This window comes from Melampsora larici-populina, assembly GCF_000204055.1.
Source record: "Melampsora larici-populina 98AG31 unplaced genomic scaffold MELLAscaffold_27, whole genome shotgun sequence".
NCBI lineage: Eukaryota > Fungi > Basidiomycota > Pucciniomycetes > Pucciniales > Melampsoraceae > Melampsora > Melampsora laricis-populina.
Window position 1 is genome coordinate 151,961 of NW_006768791.1, and position 25,593 is coordinate 177,553.

The 25,593-nt window shown below is 42.1% G+C and overlaps 7 protein-coding genes across 7 annotated transcripts; 3 read left to right on the forward strand and 4 right to left on the reverse strand.

Annotated features, from left to right (window-relative positions):
* Positions 1-1,176: 1,176 nt before the first annotated feature.
* Positions 1,177-1,511, reverse strand: MELLADRAFT_64546 (uncharacterized protein; the record flags this gene model as incomplete). The annotated part of the gene is made up of 2 exons (XM_007411920.1): positions 1,177-1,438; positions 1,462-1,511. 2 exons carry the CDS (start codon positions 1,509-1,511, stop codon positions 1,177-1,179), a joined length of 312 nt encoding a protein of 103 aa, XP_007411982.1.
* A 427-nt stretch (positions 1,512-1,938) lies between these two features.
* Positions 1,939-2,681, forward strand: MELLADRAFT_64547 (uncharacterized protein; the record flags this gene model as incomplete). The annotated part of the gene is made up of 4 exons (XM_007411772.1): positions 1,939-1,960; positions 2,031-2,135; positions 2,192-2,592; positions 2,646-2,681. 4 exons carry the CDS (start codon positions 1,939-1,941, stop codon positions 2,679-2,681), a joined length of 564 nt encoding a protein of 187 aa, XP_007411834.1.
* Positions 2,682-4,625: 1,944 nt separating this feature from the next.
* On the forward strand, positions 4,626-5,787 carry MELLADRAFT_88474 (uncharacterized protein; the record flags this gene model as incomplete). The annotated part of the gene is made up of 7 exons (XM_007411773.1): positions 4,626-4,663; positions 4,773-4,839; positions 4,894-5,040; positions 5,101-5,184; positions 5,243-5,338; positions 5,420-5,541; positions 5,607-5,787. The coding sequence occupies 7 exons, from the start codon at positions 4,626-4,628 to the stop codon at positions 5,785-5,787; spliced, it is 735 nt and encodes a 244-aa protein (XP_007411835.1).
* A 128-nt stretch (positions 5,788-5,915) lies between these two features.
* On the reverse strand, positions 5,916-7,195 carry MELLADRAFT_108066 (uncharacterized protein; the record flags this gene model as incomplete). Its single annotated transcript, XM_007411919.1, has 3 exons — positions 5,916-6,183; positions 6,513-6,589; positions 7,112-7,195. 3 exons carry the CDS (start codon positions 7,193-7,195, stop codon positions 5,916-5,918), a joined length of 429 nt encoding a protein of 142 aa, XP_007411981.1.
* MELLADRAFT_124554 (uncharacterized protein) lies at positions 7,194-8,800 on the forward strand (the record flags this gene model as incomplete). The annotated part of the gene is made up of 11 exons (XM_007411774.1): positions 7,194-7,360; positions 7,432-7,475; positions 7,537-7,651; positions 7,727-7,736; positions 7,806-7,835; positions 7,918-7,963; positions 8,036-8,045; positions 8,175-8,323; positions 8,395-8,490; positions 8,579-8,672; positions 8,743-8,800. 11 exons carry the CDS (start codon positions 7,194-7,196, stop codon positions 8,798-8,800), a joined length of 819 nt encoding a protein of 272 aa, XP_007411836.1.
* Positions 8,801-12,879: 4,079 nt separating this feature from the next.
* Positions 12,880-14,163, reverse strand: MELLADRAFT_72276 (uncharacterized protein; the record flags this gene model as incomplete). The annotated part of the gene is made up of 5 exons (XM_007411918.1): positions 12,880-12,941; positions 13,009-13,427; positions 13,503-13,593; positions 13,663-13,922; positions 14,018-14,163. Coding segments are annotated over 5 exons (870 nt in total), but the record flags the coding sequence as incomplete, so codon positions are not given.
* Positions 14,164-19,152: 4,989 nt separating this feature from the next.
* MELLADRAFT_108069 (uncharacterized protein) lies at positions 19,153-21,523 on the reverse strand (the record flags this gene model as incomplete). The annotated part of the gene is made up of 6 exons (XM_007411917.1): positions 19,153-19,563; positions 20,267-20,320; positions 20,391-20,543; positions 20,621-20,923; positions 20,988-21,254; positions 21,332-21,523. 6 exons carry the CDS (start codon positions 21,521-21,523, stop codon positions 19,153-19,155), a joined length of 1,380 nt encoding a protein of 459 aa, XP_007411979.1.
* Between the last annotated feature and the right edge of the window lie 4,070 nt (positions 21,524-25,593).

Sequence of the window (25,593 nt, forward strand, 5' to 3'; positions counted from 1 at the left end):
CAGTGACCATCACGTTTCAACTACAGTCACCGAGCTGTCATTGGCATTGGGGTCTTATGGTGCTATCCTGGTGTAGGACGTTCAGTGTATTTTGAACGTCCAACACAATTGTCACGATGCACACTGCAACGTGACCAAGAACCACGTCAAGCGGATTGAACGGCAAGCCTCTTCGACGTTAGTGTGGGCCATCCACCACGAGGTCACCAATTCGTATGTGATCAATAGCGCCGCCCAATACTCGAGCAAAATCCACCGTGAGGCGACGGACCTGATATTCCCCCCAGGCATGCCCAAAGATTGGACTCGCGCTATTAACAAGGGGCTGAGCGTCTGGCATGACAAACCCCAAAAAGGAAGGTGGGGCGGTGCCACAGATACGGAATCACAGTTTGGGTAGGCATGGTTAGGAATGGTTAGGAGCATGCTGATTTAAATGTTCATCATTAATTAAGCCATCAAGATCCCATCGTGTATTTTCCTTTTGGTAGAATCATTTTACCAAATTAACCTCAATCCGATGGCATTGCAAGTACACCATTAGGCTCATTCATGTTTGATGAGCCACAGTTCCGCAAACAATAAAATGTGACATCCTAAGATTATATTTTAAGACACACCTGACAACCAAAGCACCCGACAATAACCCCTATTGTTATTACTTTAGCATTGCACTGATCACGTAACGTAACCAACAGGAACTAATTTGATTGGGGTCCACTCTGACAACCAAAGCATCCAGAAATGAAACTGATTTATGATGTTTTATGCTAGCATGTCTTTCGTAACACAACAAACAGGGTCCGCTTCTAGCCTGGAAATTTCAATGACCTTTCATAAGAAGGTAACGATAAAAAAGCTCGCCATGAAGAACCATCCGCACACAGAATACAAAAGGAATGCGCCAACTTGACAATTTCGCCTCAGTCAAATAGTCACGAAAGAGAAACAAGTCCCAATTGGTGACATGGTGGCTTTTCAGAACTGGTACCACCATGTCACACTGGTCTTCTTCAAAACCAGCAAAAGCAAGATAGTCCCACAGCAACGCTTTAACAATCAGACGCCTGAGTGTCGAATAATCGATATCTCGCGGGAAAGCCGCAGCCGTTTCGCGGTAATCTATCACCGGCATGGCAAAGTCAGTATCCGAAGTAGTTCATGATCAAACTCTATTTAGGACTGACATAAAGCATTGATCTCAGGTTGCATCACCTCTTCGTTGGCCTCCGGTTCCACCTTCACGCTAACGGCATTTGATTCCATCACCACTTCATCGTCATCCGGCTCTACCTTGATGGGCACTTCATTCGATTCGATTGTGGTGTCCTCCTTGATTGGAGCGGAGTTGCCAGACACACTGAGGTGGCATTGGAATGCTTGGTTTCCACTGGGCGCCAGACGAAGGGTCAATGGTTGCACTACGTCGTATTTCCACCTAGCGGACAACGTGATACCTACTCAGCTCTTTGTTCTTCGACTGGTTGGTCATCATCGGCGGGCCAGCCCATCGCGTCTAGGAAGCGCTCTTCACTTGTGCGTTTTATTCTTCGTTTAGGTAATACGCGAGTTCGCCCCATAGGTGACAAATAGACCGATTGTGAGGACGCGAATGGATTTGGACTTACCAAACCAACGAACGGAATCACCATCGAGGCACATTGGCCAGGGGAATCAGAATCGCCGAATCTGAAACAGCCCTAACAACATGACAACGGACACCTGACTTAGGTCTGTTTCGGATTTGGCGCGCGCCCAAACCTTGGGTTTTGTTTGTTGATTTTTGTGAAGTCAGATTCCAAACACCACGCGTCTGGCTGTTGGCAACCACACATGGCTCAACATCCGGTGCGTGAACTTCTCTTTTCCCTCGGTCACTTCCTGTTCAATCTCTTACCCTGATATCCACGCCTCGCTTTGGAAAGAATCTTGCAAATCATGAACGTGGATCACTCCTTCAGTAAGATTTCCCCCGGTTCCATCTAACTATCACTGGGTAACTCACTCACGCTGGATATTGAATCCTGTAGACAATTTTTTCGATACACCATTTGGTGGTTCCCAGGGCCCGCCTACAGGTTCGTCGGGTTCACTATTTGGGTTGAATAACCACGGTGGCCTGATGAACAACTTGGGTAAGAAGCGCTTCACTCGAAACAACATGTCCCACTGCTGATTTCCCTCTTGGCAGGTCCTGGGTTTGAAGGTCCGCCGAGAGAACGAAATGACAGTTTGACACCCAGTCAAACATTTAGCCTAGGTGGGCCTGCGATGAACGATACGAGCTTTGGTCAAACTTCAAATTCCTCCCGATCTAGAAATGATCGCTCGGTCTCACCGCGAGGAAGGCCACCACAAGGAACGTCCTTGCGTCCTAACCACCAACCCTCTCTCACTTCGCAAACTGGTCGTGTAGGTGCAAGTGGCCCAACTGATCCATTGGGACTTCGCAATGACCAAACAACAAGCCAACCTGATCTTGGTGTATACGCGTGTACCCTGGCAACCCAGACGCTCAAAAACTTCGAAGCCATGTCCTTGCAGGCCGGATTAGATCCTGCGTCCCACAAGGTAGCCATGATCCAGGCTGAGGTGAGTTTGTAGTCACTTAACCTCAATCAAACACAAAGATCATTTGATGTTAGTTAATGATTGCGGCTCATTATTCAGGTCTTTGGTGAAAATAACCGTCACTTGGCCCAAGCAATTATGCACGGCCAAATTCTGATGGAGGTGTCCAAGCTCCAGTCACAAGTCGCCAATGTGGCTGAGAATCTTGCTACGGTGACACAGATCGTTCAAGATATGGCCTCAGCTCCCGCTCCGTTGTGGTGAGCAAGATCTCTACTTAAGCAAAAAATTTAAAAATTATGTGAAAATTCGAGTTTTTGGTCAAAGGCACTATTATTATTGAAGTTATTAGTAATCAAGGCTATCAAAGTTGATTTATAATCTTCATTTCATTATCTTTCAAATCATATATTTACATAAGTAATTGATAAGAACATTTAAGAGTAAAGAAAAATTCGAAAAGATCAATAAAAATAGTAAAAGAGTGAAAATCAAATTAGGAGAATTAGTAAGAGGAGATTTGAGGAAGAAGAACATTTAGTTTGGATCTTTAGGAATGGAAACTGTTATGAAAAGAATGGAAGAATAAGAAGAATATTAAGAAAGTTGAAGAAAAATTTGAAAATATGGGTATGAAAGTTTGGAAAATGGTTTTTAGCTTATTATTAGAAGAGATATTGGTTCAGGAAGGTTTTATTGTGAAATAGAAGGATCACATTAGTCATCAGCAACTTTAATCATGAGGATTGATAAGGGAAGTGTGAAGTTATTCAAGAAAAGGGAAATTTCGAAGAAAGGTACTATGGTATTAATTCCTGTGTAGTGATGTCATTGATGGATTGATTGCGTCAAGAGTTTTTCAGAAGGATTTTAATGCTGTGTGATTGATTGGAGTGCTGTGTGATCTTTTGATAGAAGGAAAATCATTATTAGACGTGAAAATAGTCAAAATTCATCAAAAATGGGAGTTTTCAGTTAATTACATATGGTAAAACTTGTCAGAATTGGGTGTGTGATAGTTCATTCGACGCAGAATCATTGGTTTCATAATGTACAGCCTTTAAATCATTAGTAGCGGAGGAGTAGTGAAAAATTTATAAGGCAACAAAGAAACTGGAGTGAATTTCGAATTTGGAGGTTACATGTGACATTTACATGACAAAACTTTATTTTTGCAATCTTTACAACTCAATAACTTATTCATCACACATCAGAAATAGGTGATATAGGGGTGATAAATGATCAGAATCGCGAGGGCTATCAAATGAGCTATAGTAATCCAAAATTGAACAACTTTACAAAAAATTTGTAATTCCAAAAATGGATTTCAGCTATGAATATTAGGAAAAAATCACCTGTATTCATCATAAGAAGATCTGTTCATCATTTATTTACATCAATTGATCAAATTCACGCCTTGAATCATTACAAACAATAATATTTATGACATCATATGATTACATTGGAGGATATTCTGTTGATTTTGACGGTTTTTAAGGGTTTTTTGGAGGTTGTTGACCATTGTTGAAGGTTGTTGGAGGGTTATATACTATTGTTAAGGATTTTACGGGCCTTTGTTCCCCTTTTTACTCATCTTATACTTTTGTTAGAGTGTTTTTAATCATCATTAAATTACTTTACCAGTACTAAGTTCACTAAATTGCCCCTTTACATCAAAGGAGAGATTTCTTTACGTGTGATAAGACTACAAGTCTTCATTGGAATAACAATCAAACTGATTGTTGCTTTGCTAGTAATTAAAATTGTGTTTTATTGTGTTCAAATTGGAATAACACTACAATAGTGTTGAGATTTCTTTATAATTAAAAATCACGGGAATAATACTTGAATTAAATATTGAGACAACTTTCTCTGGTGCCTTATCCCAAAGAATTCAGCAAAACCCCGTGTTGATTCTTTCAAAGAGGCAGTCTTAGGCAACTTCTACTAGATACTTTATTAGTAGATTATCCCTCTTTAAGCTCTGTAAAGCTCTTGTTGAGCTTTAAGTTCTACACCGTCCACGTTGGAGCCGACCGCCAGCCAAGCCTCCGATGAAGATGGCCTTTGGAATGCTAGTCCCCAGCTCCTTGTACGTTTGATCCATTTTGACTCATCAAAGTGGATCATTGACCTATTTATATCCCGCAGGACTTCATCAACCCGCTCGCCCTGAAGCTTATGGCCTCACCCCAGTTGAGCGCGTACACTGCCATCAAGAACCGAGCTGAGGGCACTCTCCCTAATTCATTGTTCAATGTGATAAAAGTAAGCTTACATGCTAATGAAACCTCATGTTGCTGACTCGGGCCTAAACTGCAGCTCACGGTAGCCAAGGAAAGCACTTCCTTCCAAGCCAAACATCTTCCCGCTGTGCATCAGGGAGTAGAGGAGGCTTCTCAAACCAGAAGGTACTACAGTGCGATCAAAGAGTGCGCTAAGCATGCTAGGGAAAAGGTTCACATCAAGGTGAGTATCTAGCTATGTGGACTCTTTGAATACATAGCTTAACCAACTTTTTTCTTTGAGCAGCTCTTGGAAGGCATCCATGATCAGAAGACTGGCGAGGAGGTCGCGGAAGCCGTACCAACCATCAGGTCCATGGTCCAAAGAGTTAGTTTTCTTCAATGTTTTTATCACCGATATGAGGTTTACTGGTACTGCTTTGTAGATAGCTGTTCGATGTGGCACTGTGGGTTTGAACTTACACATTGACGCAGTGTATGCAGCCACTGACTCACTCACGCGAGCGCGTATTGCGTACCTTGTAAGTCTTGATTTATAAATATTTATTGCATAATTCATGGCTGACCGCGATCTATTTAATCTCTCTGTTGATGAACGGCAGCGTTGTGAAGCCGCGAGGATCGTGATAACAGGCGGAAAAGGGAGCCAGTCTATATGGGCCTGTGTCGACAAGCAACTATCCTTTATGCGTTTGAGGAAAGATGATGATGCCTACGCGATTGCGTACGTCAATTAACTGAATAACCACCTTGTAATATCAACAATTGCTGACATAATTTGAATGATAGTTTCTATCAAATCATATTTGACGAAGATTGCAAGTACTTCGATGGCGATACTTACTTTCAAGACCTCAAACAAAGAAAGATCAATTTGGATTTACCAACGGTGGAGGCCGTCATGGCACGCGTGGCACACAACGCCGCTAACCCTCAAGGTGCACCTAACCCGAACCCTACCGCATTATGAAGAACGTACGGATGTCATTGCAGACAACAATATGTGAGGGAAAATAATAGCTACAGAACTTTATGAAAGCCATTCAGATTGAAATGAAAATAGATACACTTGTTACCACCTTGAATCCCCTCTCTTTGTCATTGAAATAGAATATCAACTTGACCTACATCTTGCCGTGTGATCGTGCCCATCTTGTGCTCATCTTGTGCCAGTCCAACCAGCTTTTCCCTACCTGAGCGACCCGAGTATTTCCAACCGGGCTGGGTGGTGGATTGTGCCTGGAACCTGTCGGCCTCCTTGGTCCTGGACCGTCTGCAGGCAGTTTGATAGCGCCTACGAGGCGCCACTTGGCCGCCTGCTGCCCTGGCCAGCTTGCGCCCAGCAGGCGCAAGCTCAGTGGGCGGTCTGTAGGCCGCCCATCATTGCAGAGGCGTAGACCGCCTGCATACCGCCCGTCAGGACGGTCTACAGTCCGTCACGGCGCTCCCGGCGTGTACCCGCATCGAGGGACTTTGCGATTTCAAATGAAGGCAATTTGCACCGCCGAAGGTCCAAGTCATCTCCTCGAACTTGGATCTGGAACTTTGTGTATGTAGTCCACTCCGATCATTGTCGGGCCTTTGCAGATGCACCGGTGCGCAGGTGGGCATTCCGTGTCGCTGGGCACCGTGCGATGGAAGGGTTGTCAAGATTGTCTTCTTTAATTAGCAATTGCTTCTGATACATTAACATACTTACATAAATATCCTGAATTATTTTGTAAGATGTGTGTAGTAGGATCTCTCTGAGCTTTTTCTTTGAGTGCAAAATACTATCGTCACCAGCGCGTAACGCACACCCAAAGGGCCTCTCAGTGAGAGTGTGCAGGAATCTGCTCAGTGAGGCCGTGTTCAAATGTTGTTGATAGAGAATTGGAAATACAATCGTCATTTCTGCGCAGATATCGCCTGCGACTCCACAGCAATAACTCCGTTGTTCTCTCACGCTCACTCTCTCAGAGTCAGCTCAATGAGCCACCTGTATGAGCTCAACTCTTGATACTTTGTTGATTATTTTCAAATTTTTTTGGGGAATTGGTTCAGGCTTGTTCAGATGTCCTCAAGTCATCACTCGTCCAGACTTCCTCAAAGAGAATTTGAGCTGCATCAAGATTAGTCAAAGATACCCTTGGATGCTCTCCTGTTTCGATCTACCTCAGCTGCTCATCCCGAGTAGATTGTATCGTCTTTCTTTTGAGCACAATCTTGAACACTGTCAGTCTCATACTTAAAATGCGGTATCAAATCAATCGTCCATATTCTTTCTGACACTCATCATTGGTTTCGGTGCTTACCTCGTCTTCTAATCTGATATCAGTTCCTTGAAACTGCGAATTTTTCGACAAACTCAATCCTTCACGCCAAACATCGAGTCCCATGAAGCAATTTAGGCATATTCTCCTTTGCCTATCGGCCCTCGTTTACGCAGTTCATGCACTCATCAAAGGCATAGACCCTCACAACCCACCTCTAAGAGCCATACCAGATGGCCAATCTGGTTACAACCAATGCGGCACCAAATCCAGTCCTGATAGCAAATGCCAGTGAGCACCCTTTCTTGAGGACCATCATCTTTCTCTTCGTTATAGTCTAGAACTAACGGTTAGCTTCTTAGAAATTTGTGGATCAAAAGTGCCACCGAGTTTTGTATCTTTGGGCGTACGTGACTATACGTAGTAATCCTTTCTTTTCTCCACGCTCACCTTCCGGCTCCTTATAGCTCCTTATATGGCAGGCGTGTCAGCGACAGAAAGAGATGCGGTCTCGTACTGTACAATGGATGGCTATGGTACTCGACTAATTCCTCCGGGGACATTCACGAGTGTGCATTACGTGTATGTTTCTTCGAATCATATCAAGGGTGTTGAAATATAGGGCTAGAAGCTGATAAATGCTCCTGCGTCCATCAGAGTCACGAAGGTGGGCAGATACTATAAGTCTCCGGGTTCCATTGTTTGAGCTCATCTCGGTATTTTTGCCTTCAATTAGCATTACATACAAATTTCTGGACGTGGAAATGTAAGCAAATTTTTTGTAAGACCCTTGAGCGTCGGATTTACACACGCTCTCAGAGAAACCTCATGCTGACGATCTAAAACAGATGACCAATATCAATGTGATCCCCGGCAACGATGGTGGAGAAATGGGTGAGTGTTCAGCTACCGTGTGTACGTATGACGTGTTCTCACTTTTCTTGCTGTGTTCTATCGAGACATCAGATCCCAATAGGTATGAGATCAAAACAGCAGTTTACCGTGTGCGAATTATCGCTAATTCCCCGTGACCACAGCTGGGACCGCAAGGGCAACCCCGTTGGTGAGTGTAAAAATATTATCGTGATGCAATCACAATCAAAAGTTTGACTTTGGCATCCACTATCACAGGTGGGCTAGTGTTTGGAAAAGATAACCAGTTCGAACAATGGACCGAATTCCTCTTGACCGACGAATTTTGTATTCGGGTTTGTTTCAATGGACCGGATGCATGGAGATACTGCAATCACATTTGTGAGTTACACGACTCGCTATATTTTCCACATTCAAGTTTTGATGTTGGTCCACTTTGCGGGGTATAATAGATGACTTGCTGGCATGCAGGTGGAATATACCGGGGGACTATTCTCCTGGTTTTGACACCTGCAAGGGAGACGACGTGCCACTGCCGATGGGCGAATGTGAGCATCCTCTGACATTTTTTCCGCGGTTAGTCGCACTGTGGGTTGGCTCTAAGGCTCAAAGCAAAACCGGAACCACCCCCTGTAGATCGACTCCCCAACGGCTCGATTCACACATTCAATCAAGGTGACCTACGCACTCCAGCACCAGGGCCACCGGGGAAAGTTCATGATTGTCACAAGTTCGTGATTTTGCTATGGCTTCATCTCTCCTTCATTGAACACCATGGTTGATGTTTTCAACGGTTGTAGGATATCTCCTCCGGGTGCGAGCTATAAGATACCTACTCTAGCAAAGCCACCTCAATGAAGATGAAGGAACAGAAGGTTGCTAGGGAGAGCTTCAGCAAATGCCAAAGTTTTACCTGGTATTCATTTTTCAAGCCTATCATTTCCAAGACTGATCATCCCTCATCATTCAATCGTTCAACCTGTTTTTCCCTCGAGGCACATTCTTTTGTTATTTCCTCTAACTTTTTGTTATTTCTTCTGATAATTGCAAAGTATTGTACGTCGCGCGTTGGACTGAGCCCCCTTCAGAGTAGAGGAAAACCCTTATATGCCTGTTTGATCAGGTTTGGTCTAGACCGTAGTGATGCTGATTAAATTGCAGGGTGTTGATTCTTGTCCATGCTGCCAGTAAATATGCTTTGGATTCAACAATCTCAGGTGTCCTTGGACAGTACGTGTGACGAGATGATACAACCAGTCCTTGACGCCGCAGTGGAAATCTGAAATTGACCACTTTTGCCATCCAATAACACATCAGAATTTTGAATTGAGACATCTTGACTGGATGCCACTTCAGTGAACAGAATCCAAAAGAAATGTACATCAGTTATCATAAGTATACTGTTTGAGAAATCAACAATCAAATTAAGGAGACATCATTTGGTAAGATTTGTGACTGAAGATCAAATTTTTGTTCTTCTTGAGGAACCTTTTCCCCTTGACCAATGAATATCTTTCCCGGTGTGTGGAAATGGGTAACACTACAAAAATGAGTAAATATAGTATTTAAAATGCCATGCTTCATATTGGTCCACAAAAACTAAAAAATCAGGTAATTTAAATTGTGCTATGTTCTTCCTGTTAGGATCTTTTGGCCAATGTAGAAAAATTCAAGCACTCAGTTTGGTGATGTTGAAGGCTTTCCTGACATACAAACTAAAAATACAGGACTTGTTCACTCAATTTAGCGTCCAAAAGTGACAAAAATGATCTGGACAAAAATGACAAGTGAAAGACAATAACCCCTTTGTTGCATTGTTTTTTCAGAATTTTCCTGGCTCAGCATGTAAGTCATCACATGTGTGTTGTTAAAATTATATAAAAGCTACTGACTACAAGGCTCAAAAAACACCCAAAAAAGGATTTGCAACACAACAAAGGATGCAACATTATGTGTACATTTTTTGGAGACAATCTGTGAAACACTCATGCATTTGAAATTTATTTGGCAAATAAAAAACAAGGTCTTATGTTATACCTTGCATCTATCCAAGACAAAGGCACTGACAAATACAAAAAACATCACCCATCACAAGGGGCATCTCTGCTCCCTCCTGATTTTGTCAGATTTTTTGTACTTCTTGACACCAAGTTAAACACTTCAAGCAACTCCAAAACAAAGTTCCAGGTCAAAGATCATCACACTTCTCCCCAGATCTTTTTTCACGTGTTTTGGGCCAAAAATGAGCCCCCAATTCCAGTTACAATTTTTTGTCAATCATTTTCCCCATGGGTGTTGGAGAAACACATTATTTTTGCATTGAAAGTATACTTTTAACCTGATAAACAATGTGATGTGAGTCAAAGTTCATTCAGTCCAACACATACTTGTATGGGTTTTAAGGGGTCTCTCGGAACATACATCAACATTACTGAAGGCTCTCACCTGGACTCGGGTCTTCTTTGGTCCCAGGACTAGCAGGGGTTGTGGCCTGAGATGTTGTGTTTCAGGGCCAAGGATAGCTCCTGTTGACCAAAATCCAGATGGTTGTCATCAAAAATTGTGTTCAGTTAGCTTTGTTGGTTGGGTGAATTTTATGTAGGTTTATGTTTGAGAGTTCACAAGACATTTCACACAGTCAAGGTTATAAAATCAACAAATTCCTCCTAAACAAGCATGAGCCCTGCCCATATGTAGAGCCAATTTAATCCCTTCTAGTCCATTGGGTTTTTGCAGTACAAGCCAAATTTAAGCTCCTCACCTCCTATCCCATACCTTGACCAGCAAACCCCATGAAATATGTACCAACCAACACTACAGCCACAACTTGTATCAAGGTAACATCAATTAACAAGGTTTTCTACTGTTGTTCTTACAAAGCTTGCCAAAAATTCCGCGCCAAACTGCTCGAGTTTTGCGGGAAAACTGGTACAAGCTCTTTGGGAACAACAGTACTAAAGACATTTTCAATGCACTTGGTGAACAAATTTCCCTCTCATCAATGAATCTGTTTGCTGGTGTCATAACAATGAGCGTAGCTCGCCTCTCATACACGCATCAAGGTTTGGAGGCATGTTGGTCAAACACGTGTACTTATGCGGTTTGAATGGGTTCCCTAGGACCCAAGGACTAAACTTAAAGTTATGCAAACCCATCAGTCACATTGCAAGGCGTTTATGGGAAAATAAAGATACTTTGATAATTTCATAGGGAAGCATCTACTACAACAATCATGTGATACAAAACAGAAAATTCGAATTCGCGCATATGGTTTCTCGACTTGCTAAAAATGTGTGCTTAAACAACTTCTTTTACAGCGTTCGTAACAGATGTAGGTCCTTTCAGGATTCTATAATGCGATAACAACAAGCTGATGCAAAAATCAATGCGAACTGTTGACTGAGGCACTAACTTGGATGTTGAGAGTGACCCCAACGTTAGCGAAGAAACCCAAGTCTAGGGATGTGTATGCCTTTGCTTTGGCCGACACATCAACTCCAAGGGAAACAAGGACTGAGAGTAATAATTTCAAAGGAGCATTCAGGGAAACGATGGAGCCTATGAAGAGATAAAGGCGGATGATCATGTCAGTAAGACTACACAATTTGAACTTTGAAGATCACCGTAGCTTACCCTTGCACGATGAGGCCAGGCTATGTTGGTCAATGATCTTCAAGAGGATTTGGATTTTGATCAAGAGGTCAAAGAATTGAGTACATAGGACCTGAGGCAAAGCACATTGTAGCATTAGAATTTGACTGGACCTTCGATGCTTTAAGCGAGACTTACGTCAGCAGACACATGAGCAAGGACGTTGGCCTGTGCCCCAACGGATGCGATCGAACCCACAATGCTGATCAAGCCTTGGTTAAGGACTGCAACGTTCTTCTGTTCGCAAGCGGTCTTGAAGGTTGGAGCGAGTGTAACGGCGGCGTTGGTAGAGGCTTTGAAGTTGGCAAGGACTGTGGCAGATGTATCAGCGCTAACGCCCACACCCGCGCCAACAGCAGCACCTGCGCCAACACCAGCACCGACGTTAACAGCGGCATTGACGCCAATGCTAAGTCCGATTTGCGTGAATAGGTTAACGTCCACAGCAGCCGAAATCTTGGCAGAAATATCAATTCCTACAGAAGCCGCGACAGATATCATGGCTTTCAGCGGAGCTTGCAAAGCGACGATAGAATCTGAATCGAAGGAAGTATTGTTTACATTAGCACTTTCACATGATTGTCAAAAAACCACTGCCAACTCACCTTTGCATGAAGGGCCCATATTGGAGTCCGAGATGAGGCGTAGCAATACTTGAAGCTCGACAAATATACCAAGGACGTTGGTGGTGAGGGTCTGCGAAATGATATCAGAAGAGTCAGAAGGCTATCATCAAGATAAATACAGATTAACGCTTACTTCAGCATCAACCTTGGCGTAGACATCGGCGCTGGGTCCCAAAGCTACGATGGAGGTTTTAATGCTAGCTAATCCGCCCACAACAACATCGACATTCTTGTTCGCGCATGCGGTCTTGAATTTGGGTTCGAGGTCGTGCATCAAACTCGTCGAAGCGTGCAGATCAGTGACCACCTTGGCTGAAAGGTCGACATGGGCACCAGTACCGAAACCGGCACTACCTATCCCACCAATACCAGAACCGACACCAGAACCAACACCAGCGCCGACACCAGCAGCGACGTTGGCATTGATGCCAAGGTCAAGTCCAACTTGAGCGAACAGATTAACATCTACAGACGCTGAAATTTTGGCAGAGACGTCGACTCCAACGGACGCGGAGATCGATACAACAGCTTTCAAGGGAGCTTGCAAAGCGACAATTGCACCTGAATGGAAGAAGGTAACGGTGACTTGAGCAACTTCGGGGGATTGCCAAAAGGCATATTTGTGACTCACCTTGACATTGAGAGCTTAGATGGTTATCAGAAATGAGACGTAGCAATACTTGGAGTTTGACAAACAGGCTGATGACATTGGTATTGAGGACCTGCGACGTGATTGATATCAGAAGATTCAGAAGACGATAAAAAAAGATGACACAGACGAGAACTTACATTGGCATCAACTTTAGCAAAGGCGTTGACGTTGGTTCCTAAGCCGAGAATTGAGGTTCTGATGGTAGCTAGACTGCTAACAACAACATCGACGTTCTTCTGCTCGCAGGCGCTCTTGAACTTTGGCGCTATGTCAGCCGTGACGCCGACTGCAGCTTGGAGGTCAGCAACCACTTTGGTTGAGGCGTCGACATTAACTCCAGCACTAGCACCAGCACCAGCACCAGCAACAGCACCAGCACCAGCACCAGCACCAGCACCAGCACCAACCTGAGCGCTGAGATCGAGTTTAATTCCAACACGGGCGTAAAAGTCCAAGTCCACACCGGCACTCTTACACTGGGTACTGATATCCGTGTTTTGCGAAGCAACAGCAGATATCATAATTTGTAACGAACCCTTCAAGTCAACGATGGCACCTGTACAAAACAAACAAAAAATGTGATTAATGAGACTCTCCATATATCCAAGGCTGTAGCGAGTATAGGACTTACTCGAACAAGAGGATGTCATCTTGTATTGATCAATAACTTTTAATATCACTTGAAGTTTGACCATCAAGTTAAGCACTTTGGTCGTCAAAGTCTAAACATGGACAGAAGTAAGATTCCATGACAGAGGATACTTGAAAGTTTCAGTCAAACATCAACCTACATTGACATCAACTTGAACAAGTCCGTCAGCTGATCCTAGAACGGATATCGAAGCTTTGATATCGACCAAGCCTTGAATCAAGACATCGGGCTTCTTTTGTTGGCACGCTTGCGTGAAAGTCGGCTTGTAGCCGTCAATGGTACCAAAAGAAGCGTCGAAGTGAGTTGATAAACTTGCTCCAAAAGACCCGCCTGGGCCAAAGGCGTTATGGGGAAGGTTACCAAACGAGGTGGGATGAAAGGTACCCTTGACAAAGCAAGCTGAAACAATACGAAGACCGAAAAGCTTGTAAGCAAGCATAAATTTGGTAGGCAGAAAGGAATTCAGATTATGTAGCAATGAGAAATCATCCTACCATTGAGCGCAAGCGCCGACACTAAACTACTCAGCAACATTTCCGATTAAATCAACAAAAATAAATTATAAAGGTGAGGAAGGGATTGTGATCCTATCAATCAACGAGCTGGGGATGTTTGATGAAGGATGAACCTCACCTGCGCCACGATGATTTATATAGAAAAATCGTCAGCTCTAGATAACTTCGTCCCGCTCTAGACGACCTCAATGAGTCCACCGCGAATTTACTCGAATATACATTGTAGCTCTTTCCCTCTCGATTCCAAGATCAATTCGTATACATAACGGGAGTATCCCGGGAAAGCACTCGTTGTTCATCTAAAGCCCGAACCCAACCAGGAAGTGCTCAATTGTGACTTCTTACGGTCTTCTCCTCTGATGCACGTGAGATATTTCGACACGTGGCCTGATCATACTCGGAATGCGCCGAAAGCTAACTCAAATCCAACCACACCCCATTAAGAAGTAGGACATACGACATCTGGTAAGTCAGTAAAGCCGTTGTAATCTCTTTAAATGAGCAATCTTCTCTGCCTGAAAGACCAGCGAGCGTTTCGTAAACCAAATAGAGCTGGGGCATCTCTTTCGACTCCCTGTATTTGTCGGACCACAAACGCGCAATGTTTTCCCAAAGATCATAAACTTCGAATTAGTCCCCATTATTTGCAGCTTGATCAATTTTCCTTGGAAAACGCCATCAACAATAATCAATTTAGGAACTCATTTGAGCAATGGATTACGGATCCACGTATAGTCTAGGATTCTCTGCTCCAAACTCACGCGATTACATAGCGACATATCTTCTCTGGTTTTTGCCCATCCACGGTGAATTCATTCATTTAATATGTACAACGCAAAGGAATTTATGCCATATTGGACCGAATTTGATAGACTGATGGTGAATAAGTTTGTTCTTAGGCAGAATTTATCTTTGACAAATTATCTGCTTTCAACAAGATCTAGAATATCAGGGACCAAGGTGCTTCTCGTGGATGTTTGTTAGGTCAGGTACTACAGGAAAATCTGTAAATCCTCAGCTTGTATTGATATTTTGTATAACATATGAATCTGGAATCAGACAAATCCATTTCAGACTTCTGCCATGAAGCATCTCGGTGATTCTAAAATTGACATCACTGACACAATGATCATTGCAGGTTCTGATCAGGTGGTCATTGCTGAAAAATACAATTCAAGTACCTCTGTCTTTCTATGTAGTAGAAAGGTTTGCCTTCCAGTATTGGAGATAACACCGCGGGAATCAATTAGTCCGAACCCCGATTGAAGAGAGTTGCGGTGACCGGGTTCGCAACTTTCTTCAATCACGGGTTTCGTTTGCCTTAGGTTTGCCATAGGTTTGCCCCAGAGTACTTGAGGATCGAAGGAATTTGGGAATGGTGGAAGTGGGATTGGGAACTGTACAGTGTGCGCAGTACTGTACCATGTACGATTGGCTGTACCATGTACGATTGGTTGTACACCCCCTGGTTTCGGATCTGTGCTTTCCTCAGATCTCTGAAGGCTTGACATCGCCGATTGCTCAGGTTGTGACCTTTCTTTGTAGACTACAGATGTTTACTTATGAATGTGTCAAATATGAGATAATGGGAAATTGGTACAAGTCAACAACTCCGAGTAGGAGTTTCATGACTTCCGAGCGTTTCTTTATTGAAGCACAAGTGGACATAACATTTGGCAAGGATTTTAAAAAGTGTTTAATGATGGCCGATGTAAGCCACCCAGATCAAAACTCGATCGAGCTTTGTTTGTGGTTTCCACTACAAATAAAACTTGTCACACTTGTTGGGCAAGGATTCAAAAGGATTTGGGCCGCATCCAATTCGAGCCTTGAGGTGTCATCAAGGACAAGGAACGAGCAAGGCATTTCAGTTCATCAAAAATTATATCTCGTTTTTATTTCCTACACACCAAGATGTTACTTCGGGCTTTCATTGACAATCTACGAGCGAACAATCCAAACATCTTAGACACTCTTCATGTTGAAGATCTTAGTCAATTCCTCACCGTAGCGTCTGATGTGGTTGATCGTAATGCTGAAGGCCTCGGTTTGCGATCAGACAGGAGGCCACATCGATTCTTGGAGGCTAGTCTACCTGCACGGATGCACTGCCACATCGACAACCTCTGGAAGCATAGCTTTGATTTTCTCTCACGTGCTCATATCAACACCAAAGACATCATCAAGCTCAATGGAATTTTACCAACCCTGCCCGATGGTATCATCCCTCCTTATGTTCCTTATAAATATCTACTACCACCAATATCAATCAGCAAGTGCCCTATATGCCCCAACACCCGAAAGCTTGAATCCAAAACGTTGTCGGGATATCTCTATGACACGGATGGGTGTCATACAATTCAGCACACTGCTTATATATGCCGAGGTGATTGGGCAATTAATTCAGAGAAAAAGACTTGTAGCTTACCAATGACTTTGGTTCTGGATTAGATTGTCACACAGTTTTTCGTCACAGCTACTTTTCAAGGGAGGAAAAGCGCAAATTTTACAAATCTTCCCAACGTCGGGACCCAACAATCTTTCAAGTCCACACCCACTATTTCATGACTGTCCAGCTAGCACGTTCGTTTTGGATGACACAAATGCTTATGCAGTAAGAATCCAAACCTAAAATGTTTGATGTTTTTTACAATGTGTTATGCTAATTTTGTTTGACAACAACTGCAGTGCTTCTATTTTTAATATAGTAAACTTGTACAATGATACATTTATCACTGCCAGTCCACCACCTCTCTTCCCGGACAATACCACTTTTAGTCCGTCGTTATCTGAAACTGTTTGTAAAGATGGAATGACTATACAAGCATTAATTTGTCACATGGAAGGGTTCAATCAACAATTGGTGGTTCCTAATGATGGGCTTGATTCTAAGCGCTTTGACAAAGCCAAAGAATATTATTCAGCTCGAGTGGCAAGCACTGGATCACCACACAAGAATCATGCCTGTAGCCTATGTACCCACAGTACTCAAACTGAACAAGGTGTACAATGTATGTGACTTACATCCCAATCTCTATGAATGATTTCTGACATGCTTTATTATCTATATTTCACCCAGTAATTCGAGCTGTAGTCACTGATGGTGTCACAATTGGATTCTGGCGGTGCAGTGCGTCAGAGGCCCAGCGTAAGATGGTTGCTGAACTACCCGGTCAACCGGCTCCAGACGGCCCTTGCAAAAGACCATTACAGAAAGTGAATGATCTTTACTGCTCTTATCATCATGAACACTTGAAGGACATCTGCCCAGCTCAGCCTTGCACAAATCGTGTGATGGAAGGTCATAAGACTTGTCATTTGGAAGCACATATTCAAGCATTTCAGAAATTCAAGCGCCGAGTCAACTCAAATTTCCAGCTGACATCAATGCTTACACGCCCTAAATCATCCCTACGTATTGACCCAACTGTTCATCAAGACCCTGTCACTTCTGAACTTCGTGGCTTTCAACAAATCCAACAGGCTGACGAGTCTGATCGAGCTGAAGAGAATGCATGAGATGGAGAGTTTGCAAAGCCTGATGCTGTTCGTCTCACTCGATGCCGCACACATAATGACCAATTAATTGTTGCTACATGTGGTATATTCTTGGCTCGACAGACTATGTACAATGCAGAGGCTCCCAGTGCAGTAAAAGTCCGACATCCTCTTTTTTTTACAGTGTTATTGATCTTATTACTGACCTCAACTTATTTGCTTGTGATTTGTGTCACAGCTATTCCTCAAGGAAACCTTTCCAAATGCCATGCCTCAGGTGATTTTTTATGATAATGCATGCAAGCTTTTGCAACACATATTCAAATCTCCTGAGGGCAAAAAGCTTTTTGAAGGTTCAATAATAGCAGTTGATGCTTTTCACTTCAAGTCTCATTCAGAAAATGATTGTTTCTGTCGTACCTGGACTGACCCTAATATATATCCACAATTGAAGGGCCAAGACGAAAATTGGATCTTCAACTCTTCTGCTGCAGAAATTGGAAATGTTTGGTATGGAGGGTTTGCCTCTATCTGCCGAAACATGACAGCTATTCAGTATGATTTCACTCTGAATGTGCTGGTAGAATTGAGAAATGATTGGCTTTGTAAGCAATTGGCTCAACGGCAAGATGTAACTCATTTAGGTATTGTTGATTTTGGAAATTAGAGAGCTTGGGACAGTCTGGATGTGTTTTTTATGAAAAGCTTTATACTCTTCATGAATTTATTTTGTGAGTGTGCTGTTCATTTTAAAATTAGTGTTTGAATATAAATTCTCAAAAAGATTGAAGTATTGTGTGATTTGTGTGGAATTTGAGTCTGAGGTAGGAGATATAGAAACAAATAGCATTGGTCATTAAAAAATTTGAATCGGATTGATAATCTACTCTTATCATCTCAAGGGCTCCAGCAGATGATATGAGCTTGGGTTGTTTTAATAACTTTTGAAAAACCCATCAGATTGATTCGAAGTACAGCAATTGTTTCAAAAGACTTTGTATAGTAGCTTGGTGTGAGACATGTCAAATTTGATGTGAGTGATGGATAAGTATGCATTACGGGTCTCGATTCTTCAGGTAGAATGGTTTGACTTGAGCTGGTAAAGAAGAGCTGAGGCACTTGAAATCTTTCTGCAAGGCAGACCGAGAGATATCAAAACTTCTTTAAAATCATTGAGATTCTAAGAATGGTTTTTGGCGCTTGCGATTCAAAAATAAGTTCAGATTTTTGCTCGCAGACAGATGAAATTACAGTGCAAATCATCATTTAAAAAGCATAAAAACAAAGTAAATGACTGCTTCATTACATAAATAAATCGCTTCATTGTAAGACACGAAAAGCAAGAGATCCGGGTTTGAAATTGATTCAATCACATCGAGTCAAACCAATTGACTTTGGTTTTGAAAGTTGAAGGAGTCTTACTCTGTGTTTTAAAGTCGTCAAGCAAGTTGATGTGCTTGCTTGACGAATTCAGAAAGTTTTCATTCTGTTCTTCAATTTGAAGTGTGTCAAATTTCAATCGATCGGAACGATACAAACTTCACCTCCCGGTTTGCTTTACAAAATGAATGAAGAAAGAAACAAATTTTGATATGTTTGTAGTGTGAAATTGAGTCTTAATGAACAATTTCAATCTCGGAGTCTGATTCGATGTGACTAGCTTGGGGCACCTCAGTCTTGAAACGCTTCAAAGGCCGAGAAGACAGACCTGTTGAATCTTCATCATCTTGGTGTTTATTGTCCGATCGAGCAACTTGCCACTCCTTAGGGTGTAGTTTACGAGCTTGACGTAATGAAGTTGCCGGTTGCTTTCTGAGTATCTCGTCCAACTTGGCTGGTGTAACAATTTCAATAAATTTGTAGTGTCGATAGATTGAAGTTTTTCCCGCCAGCCATACTTTTCCAAACTGAGAGATCCATGCCGCTTTGTGATCTAGAGTAGGTCTGACAGAGTTGTACCAATTCAGTGCATCTTGAAGCATCGAATCTCCAGGCCAGTTTTTCAAGGATGTTTCTAAGGGTTCATCCTACATACAGCTCAAAGTCAGACTTTGCGCAGAAAAAAACAAAAAAAGAATGAGCAAAAACAAAATTCACCTTTTTCTTTCGCTTCTCCTGCGCGGGTTTTGGAGTCTGTATCTCAACCTCGTTTGATTCGTGAATGACAGACCATTGATTTGGAGATTGTTCGCTTGGAAGATCACTGAGACATATAATCTCATTCTTGACACCGTGTAAATATCCGTGTAGCACGTCCACGCGCACACACGAAAGACTTTCCGTGGACCCTGTAACGACCCATCAAAGAGGTTCCACGACAAGTACATCTTCCCCTTATCACCTGGGAGGTTGAAAGTCAGTTGGCCCCCACTGACAACAAAGGATTCTGCAAATCCTTTAAACAAATCACAAAGCACAAAGGGTGCTCAGCAAAAATCTCAGTCTCAATCCGACCAAAAGACTTTGAGATTTATTTCAAAACTCTCCGTGTGTGCACGTCGACGTGCTACACGGATATTTACATGGTGTGAGGGACTGTTTTGAAAGTGGTGAAGGCAGAAGCGTCCAATCAAAGGCTAAGCTATCGAGTTCAGAGGTTGAAGGAGGATTGGGGGAAGACTGGATTGATGACATATCCATTGACTCGAAGAGCTTTTGAGGACGCAAGGAATTGATCAACTCCTGTAGGCCTTGACAAGTTTTGGGATCAAAACAACCAAGATACATAACTATCTTCCGAGGTTGTTTAGGATATTGAACAACGAAGTCTAGTGGTGTATTCACCTAGTTAAAAGTACAAATGTTAGCATGGTCAGACTCACAGTCACAAATCATTAGTCTTTGATTAACATACCCAGGACTTCAAATTGGCCATCCATATCCACAACTTGGTATTCCAAGTGGACAGACCGGTGGATTCGCCTTGAGACTGTAGAGTTGGACTCTCGCTCAACGCGCATAAGGGCCAATTCTTGGCCTCAAATTGTGAGATCAATCGGTTTGATGCCTGTGTAATGAAAAAAGGTTTCAGTGCGAGTCACTCGAGTCACTCAAAAGAAAAAAAAAAGATAACAATTTCCTGACCGAGGTCCAAAACTCTACAATCACTGTACGAGATGCCCGGGTTTCAGCTTCACTCATCCTGATTGATTTGATTTTATGATCAACTTGATTGCGATGAATTTGTTCTAACACGGATGATGACGCAAGCGCTGTGATTTCACGATTTGCTTGAGAGGACTGCAATGGCTGGGCTGATCTGTAGGGGACAAAGTTTTCAATCACATTGGGTCGGGGTTTTGAACTTGTGGTCTGAGTCAAATCACTACGATGACCTGGAATTACACAGTGACTTTCGGGATGAGATTTGTGAAGTTGATTGCAACACTACATGAAACAATGAATTAGAAACAAACCATTGTCAACGTACATAAGCAACACAAGAACTTACAGATAAGCATAGCTGATACGTGCATTTCACGTTTTTGGGAATTCCCTCACGGTGTTTTGGCCCAATTTCACTGTTGGGGAGGCCAGGGCATGATGTCGATGAAGCCTGGTTTTGTCTTGGTTGAGTTCCGCCAGTTGGATTGAGGAGGTTGTTCATATTCATATCTGGTCGAGATGAATTTGAATGAAGGTTACACTTTTTGATGTCCTCTAGAAGAAGTGACCGAGTAAGATTACAAAAATATAATTTGTGGGTTTTTGATGGACACTAACAATGAAAAGAGGAAGAGCAAAGAAATATATGTCAACATTTCTTAGCGTAAATTGAAGAAACAAAAAGCCTACCCGCCACGCTATCAGATGGGCCAATTGGGCTTGTGTCCTAGATCTTACAAAAGGTTGCACGTACTTCAATTGTGCAGGACACTTGGGACAGGTGAGGCCAGTAGATTGGTTGATAGCAGGTTGAGGAAGTGGATCAACAAGTTTAACATGATCCTGAGTAATGTAAGACTTTTGGGGTGCTGAGGGAGGCATGTTCTTCAACTTGTGACAAAAATTTGATTCCTACATGGATGGAGGCCATGTTATTTTCCCTCAATTGAAAGGGAATGTTCTTGAAGCAAGGGAGAGGGACCAGTGAGGACCTGTAAGGACATCTCAGCAAGGAGGTCACAGTACGTTTCTGTACACCTGTTAGGTTGTACACTGTTGGACCATACAGGGCAAGAAGACCGTTCCCATTCCCATCCCATTCCCAGTCTCCTTCAATCCTGACATGCTCTCGTTTGCCGATTCCCCTCGAGTCGGCGTATTATATGTCACTCTGGACTCTGGAGACCGCTGACCCGAGTCAAACCCTTTTGCCTTTCTTTCCACACTCACAGCTCACCCTTAACCCACGACTGCATACCTGTATCCGGCGAATCCAATATACCTTGACTTCATACAGTATATATAGGGAGTTATACCTACAAATGAAAGGTCAAAGGTTGAAAGGGGATTGTGAGGATTTCTGTTCATACTGAGGGACAAAGAATAGCGATAACCCGTGGGGTGACTGATGTGGAAGGATATTCTGTTGAGGGGATACCCAACAAGATTGATGATGTTAGATCTTGCGCTCAACCCATGATGTAGGGGATCTTGACTGTAGGACATGCTGACTTGAGGGGAATTGGCAAACCTATGGCAAACCTAAGGCAAACAAAACCCGCGATTGAAGAAAGTTGTGAACCCGGTCACCGCAACTCTCTTCAATCGGGGTTTGGACTAATTGATTCCCGTGGTGTAATATGCATTTTGATTCTCATTTTGAGATGTTTTACATCCTCTACAAAATCTTCAATAAAAAAAACTTTGAATTTTTATTTCCCCCTCAAAACACCCTCTTTTCTTGATATGAAATGTTGAGATTCAATTTAATTTTGAAGATTTCAAGATGTTCATTCTTTGAAGTTCTAGTCTCTTGCTTCTTGCCATCTATTAGCCACCATTTTGGGTTAATGAATCCTTAGCCCATCCATATTTTGATAGCCTGGACAAAGGACTCATGACAAAATCTTTCACCCAGATCTGCGGTTTTTTCTCTGCAGAAGACATCTTTCCCCCAGCAATATTCTTGGATCCTGTGCAAAAGAATTCTGCTTCCAAGAGTAAAAAACTCAAAGTATACCCAGTTGGAAATAAATCCTATTCCCAATTATAATGGTTTTTTTTTCTTCCCTTTCATTGTCAATTATAGAAGAACTTCTGTTCTGCCTATATTTGTTCTTGAGTTTCTTCAACCAAATTTATTTGGCATCTATCACATTACCACTGTGTTCAAATTTTCCTTTTCTATGTCCTGCAACCTGGCCTGCTAAACACACAGTACAGTTAGATCTGACAGGGAGAAAGGTTTGGAAGTTATACGAATGATATTTTCTTGATGAACTGTGTCAATCTATGAGGTGGTTGGTTAGGTTCACATCAAGAAACTTTAACAGGTCTAAGACCCTAAAAGAACAGTTTGTGATATTGCCAACAATGACTGATCTTATATAGATTCATCTGTTTCTGAATGGTCTTGATGTTGTGTTGAAAATTTGAGTGCTTTGTGATGTTTTTGTTCCTGAATGAAATTGAGTTCTTGGGTATTGTCAAGTTTTCATTCTGGGTGGAAGCCCAGACAGTTGAAATACCTTTGGGCAGAGGATTTCTTCCACCCATCTGTATATTTTTTTGTTTGTATTCTTGGTAGAAAATGACTTTACATAAGGCATGAAATGTGGAGCAAGTCCACAGGCATGCTTCAAGCTGTCAAGAGATAGGTTTCATTACAACATTGCAAATTAAAAGAGAGCCACACAAATAATCTCTCAAGAAATGGTTCAAGGTTCCCAATGAGGAATATGCAGGCAAGGAAGAGGAGCAAGACATACATTGCTTCAAGCACATAGCTCCAAGGCTGGTAATTGGTGAAAGGGTATCAAATCAGAGGCCAAGAAAGTGCTTTCCCCTGTCTGACCCTTTCCTCATCCAAAGTTTTCATCATTGATTATCATCAGACTTGAAGTTGAACCTATTGGCTAAAAGCACTTCAACTATCCAATTGTCCAACCATACAATCTTACCATAACACATTTGATGATCCCTTTTAAGTTTTGTAGAAGATTTTTTTTGTCCATCCCACCCTTCCTACAAGTGGGAGAATATCATTATGTATTTTTAAGAGGAACTTCCCTTGGAGTTTTGCAATAGGGTAAAAAACACCACGTAAATATTCTTGTAGCACATTGGCATGCACACATGGAGAGTTTTGGAACAAATCTCAAGGTATTTTGGTTGAATTTAAACTGAGATTGTTGTTGAGCATGCTTTGTGAATAATGATTTAGTTATAGGATTTTTGGAATCCTTTTTGAGCAGCTGGGGTCAACTGAGTGTCAAAATCCCAGTTGATGAGGGAAGATGTGCCTGTTGTAGAACCTCTTTGAAAGGTATTTTGAGGGTCTAAGAAAAGTGCTTTGTGTGTGCACATTGACATGCAACAAAGATACAGACACAGTGTAAACCCACATCACAAAAGCAAGAGAGGGTGGGCTCTTAAACCTAGCCCAATCAAAACCTCTTGTGTTTTGACAAGGCTTCTATACCACATAGGCTCTATCCTCAACCAGTACAAGACTCATTCTGTCCCTCATCTTTTCCCTCATCTTTCTTCAAAGATGAGGGACAGAACAAGTGGACAGAAATGGCCCTATGCAAGATTCTGATAAAAAAGGTGTGTTTTTGGGAAATGTGTTGGAGAAAACCAAGTATATGTGGAGGATGACCAAAAAAGAGTTTTTGTTTTGTCAATTTCTTCCCAATTGCATGTGATGTGAAAGTGGAGTTTTGAGGTGCAAGATTGTGATGTGTATGTCATGAAAGTTGATATTTTCAGCAGAAATAGGCTTGACTTTCTTCCAACACTTTTCAAGCTTGGTGAGCTCTCAGAGCTTTGGTAAGCTTTTCAGCTGTAAATGAACCTTCCAGAAATTTAAACAGCTCTAATCTACCCCACATAGAACTGAATAATGCTGTATACACCTACTATCAAATTATAAATATGTGAAACATGTTGTCTTTTGAACAAACTCCCCCAAAACATCCATAAACTGTGCAACCACTGCCCCAGTCTTCAAGAGGGGACTTGATAGTATTAAATCTTCATGAGTTTCTCAAATGCTTCAGTTGCTGATGACAAGGGAAGAGATGTGTGTTTTCCATTTGGCAGCACTCTGGAGGCCATATTGGAGGGGACTGTATTCAACAAATTATCAAAAAGGCCCTTTGGAACTCCTATGCCTCTGTATCTCAATAAGTTGATTGACCATGATGATGATGCAATCATGAGCACCATCAAAATCTCAGCCTTTAAAGAAAGAAATCTTTGACAAAGATTTCATGATTATACATAAAAATATAGATGCCTCCAAGAAGTTGTAATTCATACTGTCACAAACTTTATGGGATTCAATAGAATGTTATACATAGATATTTGGGACCCAAGTGAGGTGCATGACCAAAAAGGGGATTTTGTGTTGTCCAACCTTCAAAAGCCTGTGTGACCAAAAAGTGGTTTGTTTGGGTGATTTTTCCAATTCCAAAATCTTACCAGAAAAAAGCGGTTATTTCATCTTAAGTTACACACCTCCATAGTGTTGGGCCCTGATGGATATCTTCTGCTAAAAAAAGCCAGAGATCCGGGTAATCAAAGATTTGGTCACAGATCTTTTGTCCAGGGTATTAAAATCCAGATGAGCAAAGGACACAAATATCCCAAAATGCCAATTAATAGACAGCACTATATTCTTCTTCACTATCCTACCCACTCATCTTGAACTCACTTTCTTTATAAATCCAAAGCCTAAGAAACAAATCTTGAATTTGATTCATATCAATTTATGTCTCAACAAATCCTCTGAAATCAAAATTAATCAAACCATTCAAATCCAAAATCCAAAAACCAGATCACATATCAAATATACCACTTTGTCTCAATCTCAAAAGAAACTCTTTTCATATCATCATTCTCATTCTGATCCAATATATATAGATATAGATATTACATTTTATTTTAAA